The sequence below is a fragment of the Ylistrum balloti genome, unplaced genomic scaffold (assembly GCF_031769215.1).
Source record: "Ylistrum balloti isolate Yb309-2 unplaced genomic scaffold, AGI_CSIRO_Ybal_v1 Utg369830, whole genome shotgun sequence".
NCBI lineage: Eukaryota > Metazoa > Mollusca > Bivalvia > Pectinida > Pectinidae > Ylistrum > Ylistrum balloti.
Window position 1 is genome coordinate 2,079,035 of NW_026781993.1, and position 14,719 is coordinate 2,093,753.

A 14,719-nucleotide genomic window follows, 5' to 3' on the forward strand; every position below is an offset into this window, starting at 1 on the left:
CTTACTTTTATCAGCGTCACAGAAATTGTCAACTGTACTCTGGATAAAATGAATATTTAGTTAGATCATTACACAGCTTCAAAATGAAAACTATAAAAGTTAAACCTGCAATATCAACAATTTCAATGAAAAAGGGCCAGCAGGCGAAGATACCGGGCCACATTTCACAAGACAATGTCCCGTGTTTAGTGGTAAGTCAGCCTCCTCTGGATACTAAAATCAACGTGGTATCAAAGACGGAGCTAATTCCAATATCGGAGAAACATACTGTCATAGAAAACATTAAAGGAAAGTCGTCCAGTCCGTTAGTGGCTGATACCAATGTCCAAACGTTATGGCACACCTTCCGGTCCAACACGACCATGCACGGACTAAAGTACGCCACAGGAACGAACAACTACAAACTGCAAGGGTAAGCGAAACTTTTACTCCACCTAACGAAATGGCGTTTGTTGCTCTCATTCACTTAACCACTAGAAATATATAATCGTACACTAAACTATTTTCATTTTAATACGAAATTGTGTGAGAACTGTGTTTAATACAATCTATTGTAGATCCATTCCGATGACGTAAATTTCCACTTGCGGTATAAATGATGAATTGAATGTGAAAACCAGGTGTGCATTATTCGCGAATTTCATGTTATTTCTAGATCACCTTGCGCGAAATCATGTATTCGCGAATATGTCTGAAGAGGTAAATTCGCAAAATAAAGAATTCAGGAAATCTGAATGAATTGTGTAATTCTGATATTACGTAAGTCTATATTTAATTTGAATCAGTGCATTTAACAGTTTTTTTTCTCATTGACTCATTAAATCCGTGTTTTCCAGAATTTCGAAAGAAAATTCAGTTTCCAGGACTTTTCAATTATGTTTGGTGCCAAAGATGACGAAATGTGGGATTTTAAAAAAGCGAAATTACGTTTACGCATTAATCTAACGATTCCATTGATGTTATAGACAGATTACGTTTAAGATGCTAAAAGTGTTAGAATATTATCCCAGTCCATTATATCATAACAGTCTTGGACAATATTTTACAATTACTGGCTCTAAACACTGACATTATACAGCATTGTCGCCTAAATAACTTACCATCGTATAAATCGACATCAACAGACAAAATAGATATGTTTTGAAGTGAAAATAAGAGTAAATAAGTCACTTTTGATTTTAATGCTTCGTTTCGAGTCAGGGAAAAAGATACTGTTGCTTTCACCACCTTAGTGTAGCCAGTAGCCACTAATAAGAAATCATCACAGAAGTGGTGATTTGGTTCTTCCCGGGACTTTGTAAATTCTTGATAATGTATATACACCATTGTAATGTTACCAACGTTTTGTTATTTTTCATCATTACCTGATTCAGAACAAAATAACATGAAGAAAATACCAATATGTCACCATAATCATAATCCAAACCCAAATTCATCAAAGTAGGGCAACATATATACAAAAGAAAGATTTAGATGGAAATTCCTGAAAATGAACAAGGAGAATAAGACCAGTTGTTCCAGAAGACAAAGCGTCTTCTGTTTCATCGATGACACCCGCTATGTAAATATTTGTCAGTCCAAGTAGGCAATATCACGTTCTCGTATGAGAACAAGGTATACAACAGGCAAACTAACGAGCACTGAACATGTCCAGCTTCATATCTCAATGAGATCACTATGGCGACCATAAAACTTCCGAAATTTTGGACGTCCTTTGTTACGAGTTTGTCCGTCAGTTGATAACTTCTTGCCCGAAATTCATGATCGTGGGAAAAGGCCGTTGAATATCGAATCAAATGCGACCTGCAAACACCATAGGATGGCAATACAGTAATATTGCTATCAAAAAGGGAAAATTCACAATAATGAAACTGAAATCATCACGTTTATCATATAACTATTGGAAAACTGTTCATGTCGGTATCGTTGGACGTAGTCAATATAATAAACAGAGGCGTAGCAATAATGTATGCTTGTATGCTTAAACATAGACTCGAATTCCATTGAGATATATTTGCCCTACTTTTTTAACCTTACTGCGCCCCTAGACCCCCTTAACCGGGACTTCGCCCTTGGATCCTCTCTTGAAAGCATACACTCTTAAAAATGTTTTGCTACGCCACTGATAAATAATGCCAAGACGTCATTAATACACCTGAAAGTGAAATTAAAAGACTTTGCAAGGTCTTTGTGACATGTTTTGATAAGCTCTTCAGTAAATTCAGTCTCCAAAACAAAAATTTGTCAACAACAGGGCGAACTTACTTCCCATAGATATGCCAATAATGAATTGGAATATTTTACAACCAAACTCGATGAAGGTGTTGTCAATCAGAAAGTCGATCATCTTTATGATTTCGTCCAACGTATATTTCTTCTTTGATTTTTTTTTAACGAAATACGCTTCAGTATAGTTCATAACCATATATTTTTACCGCTGTTCAGCTCTTTCTTTGAGAGGAAAACTCTCATAACAAGAGAACGAAAGTGCTCCTTCAGTTTAGAATGGGTTAAGTGTTGTACAGGATGGAACAATCAATGTCATGGTTAAGTGTTGTACAGGATGGAACAATCAATGTCATGGTTAAGTGTTGTACAGGATTGAACAATCAATGTCATGGTTTAGTGTTGTACAGGATGGAACAATCAATGTCATGGTTAAGTGTTGTACAGGATGGAACAATCAATGTCATGGTTAAGTGTTGTACAGGATGGAACAATCAATGTCATGGTTAAGTGTTGTACAGGATTGAACAATCAATGTCATGGTTTAGTGTTGTACAGGATGGAACAATCAATGTCATGGTTAAGTGTTGTACAGGATGGAACAATCAATGTCATGGTGAAGTGTTGTACAGGATGGTACAATCAATGTCATGGTTAAGTGTTGTACAGGATGGAACAATCAATGTCATGGTTAAGTGTTGTACAGGATGGAACAATCAATGTCATGGTGAAGTGTTGTACAGGATGGTACAATCAATGTCATGGTTTAGTGTTGTACAGGATGGAACAATCAATGTCATGGTTTAGTGTTGTACAGGATGGTACAATCAATGTCATGGTTTAGTGTTGTACAGGATGGAACAATCAATGTCATGGTTAAGTGTTGTACAGGATGGAACAATCAATGTCATGGTTAAGTGTTGTACAGGATGGAACAATCAATGTCATGGTTTAGTTTAGTGTTGTACAGGATGGTACAATCAATGTCATGGTTAAGTGTTGTACAGGACGGAACAATCAATGTCATGGTTAAGTGTTGTACAGGATGGAACAATCAATGTCATGGTTTAGTGTTGTACAGGATGGAACAATCAATGTCATGGTTAAGTGTTGTACAGGATGGAACAATCATGGTTTATGTCATGGTTAAGTGTTGTACAGGATGGAACAACAATCAATGTCATGGAACAATTAGTGTTGTACAGGATGGAACAATCAATGTCATGGTTTAGTGTTGTACAGGATGGAACAATCAATGTCATGGTTAAGTGTTGTACAGGAAGGAACAATCAATGTAATGGTTTAGTGTTGTACATGATGGAACAATCAATGTCATGGTGAAGAGTTGTCATGGTTTAGTGTTGTACAGGATGGAACAATCAATGTCATGGTTTAGTGTTGTACAGGATGGAACAATCAATGTCATGGTTAAGTGTTGTACAGGATGGAACAATCAATGTCATGGTTTAGTGTTGTACAGGATGGAACAATCAATGTCATGGTTAAGTATTGTACAGGATGGAACAATCAATGTCATGGTTAAGTGTTGTACAGGATGGAACAATTAATGTCATGGTTTAGTGTTGTACAGGATGGAACAATCAATGTCATGGTTTAGTGTTGTACAGGATGGAACAATCAATGTCATGGTTAAGTGTTGTACAGGATGGAACAATCAATGTCATGGTTTAGTGTTGTACAGGATGGTACAATTAACTGTCATGTTTAACCAGTATTTAGTCTTTTATAAGATTATATAACGTTTAGGTGGCATTTTCTTTGGTTTCAAACAAGCTCAGTTCTTTCCAGGAAAGCAATAATATTTGCAGACAAGGATCAAATTATTGGACGCCTTATCTGTAGGCACAAAAACATACCGGCCATGTTGAAGTGTAACAACCTGATTGAAGAATGCTGACCTGAGTTTTGTTTTCAGTTTAGATTTCAAGCAGAACTTTTTTTTAGGAATGATGGACCGATTGGACTTAACCCCCTCAAATCGTAAGCCCAACGCAGTATGTTCTCGTTTCACCCATTTTGTCGCATTGTTTGCAACAGAATCCATAAGTATCTTGAAATTCATATTCCAATGAACGGACGGCATTTCACGATATTTAGGACCATTCATGTCGTAGCTTAACACTTTGAGTAATACTTAAATCACCAATTACTATGTACTTTTAAATAGAGGAACAAGCTGACAAAGGACTAATTCTAAGGTCATTTTCATTCAATTGCTGCAGGGTGTGTTTGTAGTTACAGAGGTGTTTCTGATTTGAAGGTATGGTGGAATGTTAATCCATGAAGGTCTTCAAAAAAGAAATGATATAAGTTTTTCTTTTACTTTTTGGTCTTAGATTACTAGAACCAGCTAATAGATTCATTACAACAAAGATCTTTTCACTTAAAAAAAACTTTATTTCATCGGTGTCTTATCGTTCGTCAAGGTATTTTCAAAGGGACCCACTAATGAAATGAATTAACATCAACGTTCATTCTTTAGTCATGTGACATTTGTGGCAACAAACTATATTCATATTAATATGTACCAAACAAAAAACAATTTTACAGAATGAATATAAACCTTTAATAAACCTTTAGAGGAAACTATGGAAACATGTGTTGCACGTAACTGCCTGATTTAACCCAAATGTGACAGTAATGAAATGGAAAAAATGAATTTTCCATTTCTTCAAGTTCGATGAATTCGGATAAGTAATTTCAATGAGCTATATCCAAACACCAATTACCAGAAAAAAATATCTTGAATCTATGAGTGTTATTTTTACAGATCGTCAAAGCTCCGATTTGAAACAATATACAATCCAGTGTGATCAGATGTAACCTAAATCCTATCCTTGAAAATTGGTACAAACGTGCGCTGATATCGAAAAATTGAAGAATCAAATTGGACTAAAATGTTAAGTGCTTATGCTTTCAACATTGTATTTTCGAGAAAAAAAATAGCTGATTCTTAAATTGGCGTCTAAAGACGTAAGACGTTTCACCCAAGTTCGTCGAATTCTTGGGGTCGTATGTTCGATCTCGGAAACTGATATCATGGAATTATTTTGGGATTTTGTTACGTTTTCAATACACATTTTTAATAAACCGATTATATTGGTGAGCAATCTCTCATTAAAATTATTCATATTCATATGCATTATAGCAATTACTGATCAAAACTCTTTTTTCTTTAGTGAGAATGCATGCAGCCGATACGTTACACGATAGTGCTAGTGACATAGAATCCTACTTGATAGTGTTGGAGATACGATAGAATGTCACCTCAATGTTCAATCTTTAGGATTAAAAAAGGTCACTTTTCAAGGAGTAATCCAGCCATTGAAGCAATCTTTTGTTTTGCCCTTTCTTGTAAATTTCCCAGCTTTAATCGTAACACCGACATACACGGTTAACACTCCAATTGCCGGACGTACATGTTCGATATTTAAGACAGGGTGACTCCGAATGCATGTTCACCTGTCGTCATCAGTCATGTATTTTAAGATCGACCAAGACGATGAACTGAATTAGGTGCTCCGTCACGACATAACGCCATAGCACTTTCCTTTTTAACTATAATATTAAATATAGATGCAACATATGTACCTGTTAGCTATATATAGCCATAATCAGTAATGTGAACATTAATGGAACTAGGATTTTAGCCCCTTATTCCAATATATGATCTAAGTCTATTACACAAGCAACAGATCGTTTTTTATCTAGAGATGATTTTCTTATGGAGCTCTTTGATTACACACGTGAGAAATTAATCAGTATTTTATTTTTCATATTGCATGTATTCCTTATCATCTTAATATTCACATTGTTTTCATCGACTCAATTATTTAATATTTACTTTGAAAACAATCAAATTAAGTGATGCATTGTCAAAGATATGATGGTTGTTATAATTTGTCACTCTCGATGTCAGTGTCATTACTAGATGTGGTTCCATCGCATCATCCGCAATGCATTTCAATGTTTCAGTTATCCTATACCCCTTCCCGATTTCCACACTTCGTTATAATGAATCAATGCAGCACATACATCCACTCACACATAGAAACGCGCTTCACCAATGTATCCTTCCCCCTTCATCTGACTCTTGAATTGCTGATAAGATGTTACGACAGATACATGGCTTAACTGGGTCGTGCTTATGTTCAGATGTCAAAGGCTTGAGTCTGACGTATTAAGTTATATAAAATACATATTTGATTTCAGGTTCTTATGGATAATTGCGTTGCTGTGTATGGGTGGCCTGCTGATCTACACGTGTGTTGACCTATTTGACAAGTACGTTCAACATACAACGATGGCAAACATCAAAGTGGAACTTGTCAATGAGCTGCCATTCCCAGCCATCACTTTCTGTAATCTGTCACCATACAAGAAATCATCACTGAACCCTGACGCTGTCATGGATCACTTCCTTCTGACTGTGAGCAGGATGAAAGATTTTGTACCTCCAATAGACTATGACCACCCAGGATACAGTAGCCTGTCACACCCCCTACCGGACGGATGGCTCCTTAACGTTTCTTTCTCTGTCGCGGACTTATATTACGCATGCGTCAATACGACAAATCAACGAATGAATTGTGAGGATGTTCTCACTCCAACAATAACTGACATTGGGTTGTGTTATACCTATAACAGTCAAAATGTTGGAGGGAATGATCCACTGGTCACGAGCTTAACCGGAAGTGCCAAGTCATTGGCGTTTTACATCAATGTAAACCAGAACGAGTACGTTTACAGCGATAACCTTGCGGCTGGAATGAAGGTATTATTGTATAGACATTGGTGTTGTACTTCTTAAAAGGAAAGGGGGAAACAACAAACGTGACACATGTGACACGTGATTACGTTCGAGTGAGGATGACGACTACATCTAGGTTAGGCTACAGTTAGAAGGACATACAACATGTCATGAGGGATAAATACTCTTATTTAGGTTAGGAATATAAAGATATAGTGACAGTCTGAATCGGTCGACAGTTTGAAGCTACGATTGTGACAAAAGTGAATCAAGTTTAGATATGTAAGTTGAGAATCATTTGGTTCTAGGCACGCTTTTGTTTTAAAGTTTGTAAATATGATAAATGATTTTGATGCTAGAAAACAAAACGAAAAAAGATCACGTGTCCAAGATTGAATTGTTTAGTCTTTAAATGAATAGTGATGAGGTCACTCATAACTCGTAATTCTATCAAACACGCAGTAATATATTTCCATGTTGGTAGAAAGAGGGGTCAAACAATAATTCAACCAAGTGTATATTACTCGTACAAAAAAATTGCATAAGAAGGCGAGTCATTCCCATTGCAATACTATGTGATATTATTTTACCAGATAATTGTCCATGATCCTAGAGAAATACCTGACACCAACAGCGGTTTCTTCGCCTCCCCGGGTTTCTCGGTTTACGCCTCTCTCACTCTTACCAAGGTAGGTCACAAGTATCAACTTTTGTCTCTTTTAGCCAAAGTCAGTTTCCAGATTTGTATCGTTCATAAGAAATGTGACGCAATAGTTTTCAATTAAGACAATATAGAAAATTTCAATATATAATTTGTGACAATGTATTACATTATACAATGTACTAAAGCGAAACAACAAGAGTAACCAGTTGGTGTTTGGTTGGAAGTTGACCTGGTGACAATTAATCGAGTCATGTTGTTAGTTAAAGCATCGTAAATGTCTCCCAATCCCAAGGAACTAACCATAACATATAATAAAACCAAACACATCCCATAGCAGATATAGCATTTGTACTTTATTATCTGATGAGTTTTTCAAACATCACATGACTAAGGCATTTATTGGCAAGAATAATTATAAAGACATTATAACAAAAATGAAAAATAATGATAATAAAAAGGAAATACCAATATGTCAATACAATCATAATCCAAACTCGAATTCAATAAATCTAGGGGAAGATATAAACAAAGTTTTACACGGAAATTACTGAAAAAATACAGAAGAATTAGATCAGGTGCTTCTGAAGAGTAAGCGTCTTCTGCTTCGTCGACGTCACTCGTCATGTAAACCATGGCCAATTCAAGTACGTTCACGTAATGTGACGTTCTCAAATGAGAACAAGGTACATGTATTTAATAACGGAACCAATAGGCAAATTAACGAACATCAAACACGTCCAGATTCATATCACACAGAGAAATAGAATAGAATAAAAAAACCCTGTGTTACAAGTTTGGCCGTCAGTTGACGACTTCTTGCACGAAAATTGTGATAATAGTCCGTTGACTATCGAATAAACAATTACTTTATAAAAGAAAGATGAAGGAAAATATGCATATACATGTATTTCCAATTGTATTCAATGTTCATGAAAAATCCTTCTATTTGCAGTATAAGTATTTACCGTTTCCATACCCGTCCGCTAGAGGTCGCTACTGCCTGGATACAGAAGCTCCCGGTTTTCAGAATCCTTTGAATTACCATGACATGTATAGTATCTATGCGTGTATTCAGGAGTGTAAATATCACTACCTGGTTAAGCTGTGTGGATGTCAGGCTCCTACAGATACAGGTAAGGTTAACGATAACACGTCCCAACCAGGATAATACGGATATCATGCTCCTCCAGATACAGGTGAGGTTAACAATAACATGTCCCAACCAGGAGTATTCGGATATCAGGCTTCTCCAGATACAGGTAGTGTTACGATTGCACGTCCCAACGAGGAGTATGCGGATATCATGCTCTCCCAAAGATACAGGTAAGGTTAACGATAACACAACCCAACCAGGATAATACGGATATCATGCTCCTCCAGGTACAGGTAAGGTTAACGATAACACGCCCCAACCAGGGTAATACGGATATCAGGCTCCTACAGGTACAGGTAAGGTTAACGATTACACGTCCCAACCAGGATAATACGGATATCAGGCTCCTACAGATACAGGTAAGGTTAACGATAACACGTCCCAACCAGGATAATACGGATATCATGCTCCTCCAGGTACAGGTAAGGTGGACGATAACACGTCCCAACCAGGATAATGCGGATATCAGGCTCCTACAGATACAGGTAAGGTTAACGATAACACGTCCCAACCAGGATAATACGGATATCATGCTCCTCCAGGTACAGGTAAGGTGGACGATAACACGTCCCAACCAGGATAATACGGATATCAGGCTCCTATAGATACAGGTAAGGTTAACGATAACACGTCCCAACCAGGATAATACGGATATCATGCTCCTCCAGGTACAGGTAAGGTTAACGATAACACGTCCCAACCAGGATAATACGGATATCAGGCTCCTACATGTCCAAATCAAGAAAATAAATCAAGAATATTTAGAATACAGAATTTAAAATAGAATACTGTTTGTCAATTGTACTACAAATTTAGAAATAAGGTTTACATTAATATATATATACATATATATGTGTGTGTGTGTGTGTGTGTGTGTGTGTGTGTGTGTGTGTGTGTGTGTGTGTGTGTGTGTGTGTGGCATTGCTTCGTTGTGTGCTGCATTTTATGATCAATTAATAGGTGTTTTATCAAGAGTGACATTACTTTGTATACGTCCTTATTTTATCACGAGTGACATTACTTTTTATACCTCCTTATTTTATCCCGAGTGACAATACTTTGTATACCTCCTTACATAACATTGACATTTTATCCGAGTGACATTAGGTCCAGAGAGGACGTTACTTTGTATACCTCCTTATTTTATCACGAGTGACATTACTTTGTATACCTCCTTATTTTATCACGAGTGACATTACTTTGTATACCTCCTTATTTTATCACGAGTGACATTACTTTGTATACCTCCTTATTTTATCATGTGACATTACTTTGTATACCTCCTTATTTTATCACGAGTGACATTACTTTGTATACCTCCTTATTTTATCACGAGTGACATTACTTTGTATACCTCCTTATTTTATCACGAGTGACATTACTTTGTAATTCTTATTTTAAGTGACAATTTGTATGCGCCATGGAAATGAGTGAACACAATGTATATATTTTATCACGGGTGAAAATATTTATTTTATCAGGAATACATTACGTTTCCTGAAATTCTTTTAGAAATAATGAATTTTATCCCGAGTGACATTACTTTGTATACCTCCTTACATAACATTGACATTTTCCACAGGTCCAGAGAGGACGTGTACATTTCGGGAGTACGCTGAATGTTACCGCAATACCAGTCGAGGTAGGTACAAGCTCTGGGGAATGTCACGCTACGTGAGCTTATTCTGGACTATTAAACATAGACTTGTGTATAGAACAAATAGAATAGGATTCAGGAAGTAAGATGATATTGAAGACGATAATTAAGAGGATAATTCAAGGCAATTTGTATGCGCCATGGAAATGAGGAACACAATGTATATAGTAAAATATTTAAGTAAGGAATAAGACGTTTCCTGAAATTCTGGTTTAGAAATAATGAATGGGATGGAGACAAGAACCTAACCGATAGATCGACAGTGAGGAGAGTGCTGTAGTAATCATATCAATGTCTTATCCTGTCGAATGTATACACGTTTATATAAACAATAGATCGACAGTGAGGAGAGTGCTGTAGTAATCATATACACGTTTATATAACCGATAGATCGACAGTGAGGAGAGTGCTGTAGTAATCATATCAATGTCTTATCCTGTCGAATGTATGCACGTTGATATAGTTGGTCATTAGAATGACGTTATTGGTTCAATCTGGCCATAACAGATATTTTCATTGATTACCTAGGCGATTACTTACATAGTATAGCCTTCCAGGAAACTTGCATGTGTGACTCCCCATGTGAGTTCAATGTGTACGGCGCATCAGCTTCAACAGCGTACTTTCCCTCCAATCTTAACGAGATCTTTTTGAACAATGCAGGGTTCGAGAATTTAAGGTGAGTAAATGACTGGTCTTATTCAGATATCAACTGATATATGGGCCTGCAGCTGAGAAAATTACCCTTAGGACATACAAAAATGGAAACCATGTTTTTAATGATTCTGAAAGACAAATCGGTATTAATTAAAAAACAGAAGAGATTTTTTTTAATAATTTAATTATTAGTAAATTGACAGCTGTTTGAAAATAGGTTGTGTAAAGATTACTTCTTCATTTTATGACAATGCAATTCACAAAAGAAATTGACGTCCCTTTGTGAAACGTGATGTCATCATCACACTTTGCTTCCAGCAAACACAAGTTTGTCTGCTGAACCAGCTTACTAGCAGGTGCAACTTTTTCAGACCACAAGCTTTTAAATGAAATTTGATTTTAATAAATACATGTATTAATTCTACTTTGTGTGACACAATAAAAACTCAGAACAATAACGTGCAATCAACGGTTTCTTTTAGTATTCGTGCGTAATGTAATTACCCAAATCATCTTTTTCTTATCTTATTTTTGGCAATATTTTGTTACACAAACAGAATAATAAAAAGTTATATAGTAAACAAGACATACTCAGACTTGCACATCAAAACACTTGGATATAACAGTGCATCATCATTTCATAAATTTATTTTCATCATCAACATCATGAAGAAGGCATCAATACAACATCATCACTGTGAAATAGAAACAAACGTATATTTAAAACTTTTAAGCAACAAATATTATATGTTCTGCTCTTCAAAATATCGACATTGCATTCATTCTTTTCATTTCGTGTACGGTTTATGGTATATTTAGTCATGACAACAAATTAATTATTATTTTTAAATCTATAATTTTCTTCTGTGTGCTTACAGTACCGTTTTGAGTGCTTGAGTTTCAATTATATATATATTTCGTCCGTGTTTCTGAAAGTGTTTTGAATGTTAATTAACTAGCAGATTCTTTCGTCTACTTTTTAAATTTCACTTAAACTGTGTTATTTGTGATTATAAAGAATCAAGCAAAGAAATGATATGGAATATATAAGCAACCAGAGAAGACAATAATAATAATCATGACAGAAAAAAAGACATGACATATGACAAAAGCGGATAACTTCAGTAAATATAGGTTGAAGGTGTAAACCCCTACAGGGGAATTCCTCTTGACACTATCACCACGATTTCTTCACGAAGCTGAACAAGTCCTTAGCTACTGAATATTTATTAAAAAACAAACTTTGGCTAGGATGTAACACAGATTTGCTTTCTTTTAAATAACAGGACAGATTACATGGAGGTGCGCTTCTTCTTTGACACTCTTAGTTACCTAAACGTGGAATACATCCCTGAATACAGCATAGAAACCATTATAGGTATGTTTTTGTCACAGCTACTCGAATCTTAACTTGTGAAACGACGTGATCTGTAGAAAATTCAAATTGGCTAAATGTTTATAGTTTACGTGCACAGCAACTTTTCCTTTACTTTTCTTCTGATCACTACGGAGTTTCCGCGGTCGCCTCCTAGCTTCAAAATCTAGGCCCTTTGCATCACTAATGAGTTCCAGATGGACGAAAGAGCTGGTGTGACGCAGTTTAATTCATTATTTGGCTTTACTTTCCTGTATTTAAATTTAAATCTACATTATAAGGTGCTGCTCAGTTGAGTTTCTTTTGTACAATATTCTTATCAAATAAAATGCATGTATGTGTGGTATATTTACAGCGACTCTAGGGGGCCAGATGGGGATATTCTTGGGCGCCAGTCTACTGACACTTTCGGAACTGGTAGAATTCCTGATGATGGCCGCCCTTTTAGCGTGCAAGAGAGCATTCCAAAGAAGACGGAAGTGACTGTTGAGAATAATCATATTTATCATTTTACTAACGCTGCAATGTTTTACACTAAAATCTGAATGACGTTTATGATTATGTATGTGTGTAACTAACGTATGTTTGTACTTTATATATCAGGATAAGAAAAAATGCCTTGAGGCCATCGCTTTCATTGTGAATTTTGATAAAACACGACATACCTGATGTAATGATTGTTTTAGCATAGTTATTTCACACATTAACACTAGCCCTGTCAGAACACCTTGCGCGGTCTTCTGTGGCCTCTTCTTTAATTTTTGTTTAAATCGTTTAAGAGTCATTATTTTTGTGTTCGATACATTATGTTTGTTTACACTTTCGTGTCCGATGATTTTTACCATAGCATTATAGTAATCAGCATCATTAGTCCGAAACAAAATATAAATTCATAATATAGAAATATTTGAAAGTAAACAAATATTGCGTATGCTTTGTTCGGTTCTACATACACTAATACATTTATATACAAACCAAATAAACCACGATGTACTATAAATACTATTTGTATATAGAGCATACATTCTTAAGCAAGTACAAGTCTTGGAAAACCAAGGTTTATGGTTGTGAAAAATAAATTGTAAGTTAATCAATAAATGATCTCGTTCTCGTGTTTTTTCTCTCGAAAAATCTTACTTGTAAACAAAATGCAAGATTTAGCGATTCCTGTGTATGGTACAGTCGATTATGTCGATAAAGATTATATATTGGGTAAAAGGAAAAGCTTGTGAAACCCACAGATTGTAGTTTTACGGCCACGAAATCGGATCTGTTTGATCTTAAAGTCACGAATTGATTTTCAGTCGTTTTTGCGGGAATCAGAGAATTACAAGTTGTTCCGTACTGTTAGATTTAATATGATTCCTCAGAGATGTACTAGAATTACCAGAAACATCATGTGGGTGTGATTTTGAAGTGTAGCTCAAGATATTATGCATATCGGAACGCTGGCGGGATCGGAAAATGTCACAAAAATATCGAATAAATTTCCAATTCGATAAAACTATGGCAATATATATCATACCAAGAGGATATTGTTGAGGTTTATAAATGGCGTTGTCCGTGATATCAGTTCCAATATGAATTCATTCGCTGATTCTGGACGTTGATATACATTTTCGTCAGCCGCCTCCTGGTTTCCAACAACTGTGGTCCCAAGCATTACTTGCGAAACTGTTGTGTGATGCAGATTAATTCATTACTTCGCTCTGATTCTGAATTGGTATAGAAAGGTATTTTTAATTTGAATGTCATTCTGTGTGATTGCGAGGGGTATACACTGCCGGTAATGTATATTTCTACAGAGGAGTATCCACTGCCGGAAATGTATATTTCTCCCCAAGGGGTACCACTGCCGGTAATGTATATTTCTCCCCGAGGGGTTTACACTGCCGGTAATGTATATTTCTCCCCGAGGGGTATACACTGCCGGTAATGTATATTTCTCCCCGAGGGGTATACACTGCCGGTAATGTATATTTCTCCCCGAGGGGTATACACTGCCGGTAACGTGTATTTCTCCCCGAGGGGTATCGGTATCCACTGCCGGTAACGTATATTTCTCCCCGAGGGGTATACACTGCCGGTAATGTATATTTCTCCCCGAGGGGTATACACTGCCGGTAATGTATATTTCTCCCCGAGGGGTATACACTGCCGGTAATGTATATTTCTCCCCGAGGGGTATACACTGCCGGTAACGTGTATTTTTCCCC

At 36.2% G+C, this 14,719-nt stretch overlaps 1 protein-coding gene across 1 annotated transcript; it reads left to right on the top strand.

Annotated features, from left to right (window-relative positions):
* The first annotated feature begins 6,487 nt into the window (after positions 1–6,487).
* LOC132545198 (acid-sensing ion channel 1C-like) lies at positions 6,488–12,986 on the top strand. The gene is made up of 7 exons (XM_060208873.1): positions 6,488–7,021; positions 7,591–7,686; positions 8,614–8,794; positions 10,397–10,456; positions 11,000–11,150; positions 12,415–12,506; positions 12,859–12,986. The coding sequence occupies exons 1-7, from the start codon at positions 6,488–6,490 to the stop codon at positions 12,984–12,986; spliced, it is 1,242 nt and encodes a 413-aa protein (XP_060064856.1).
* The last annotated feature ends 1,733 nt before the right edge of the window (positions 12,987–14,719 follow it).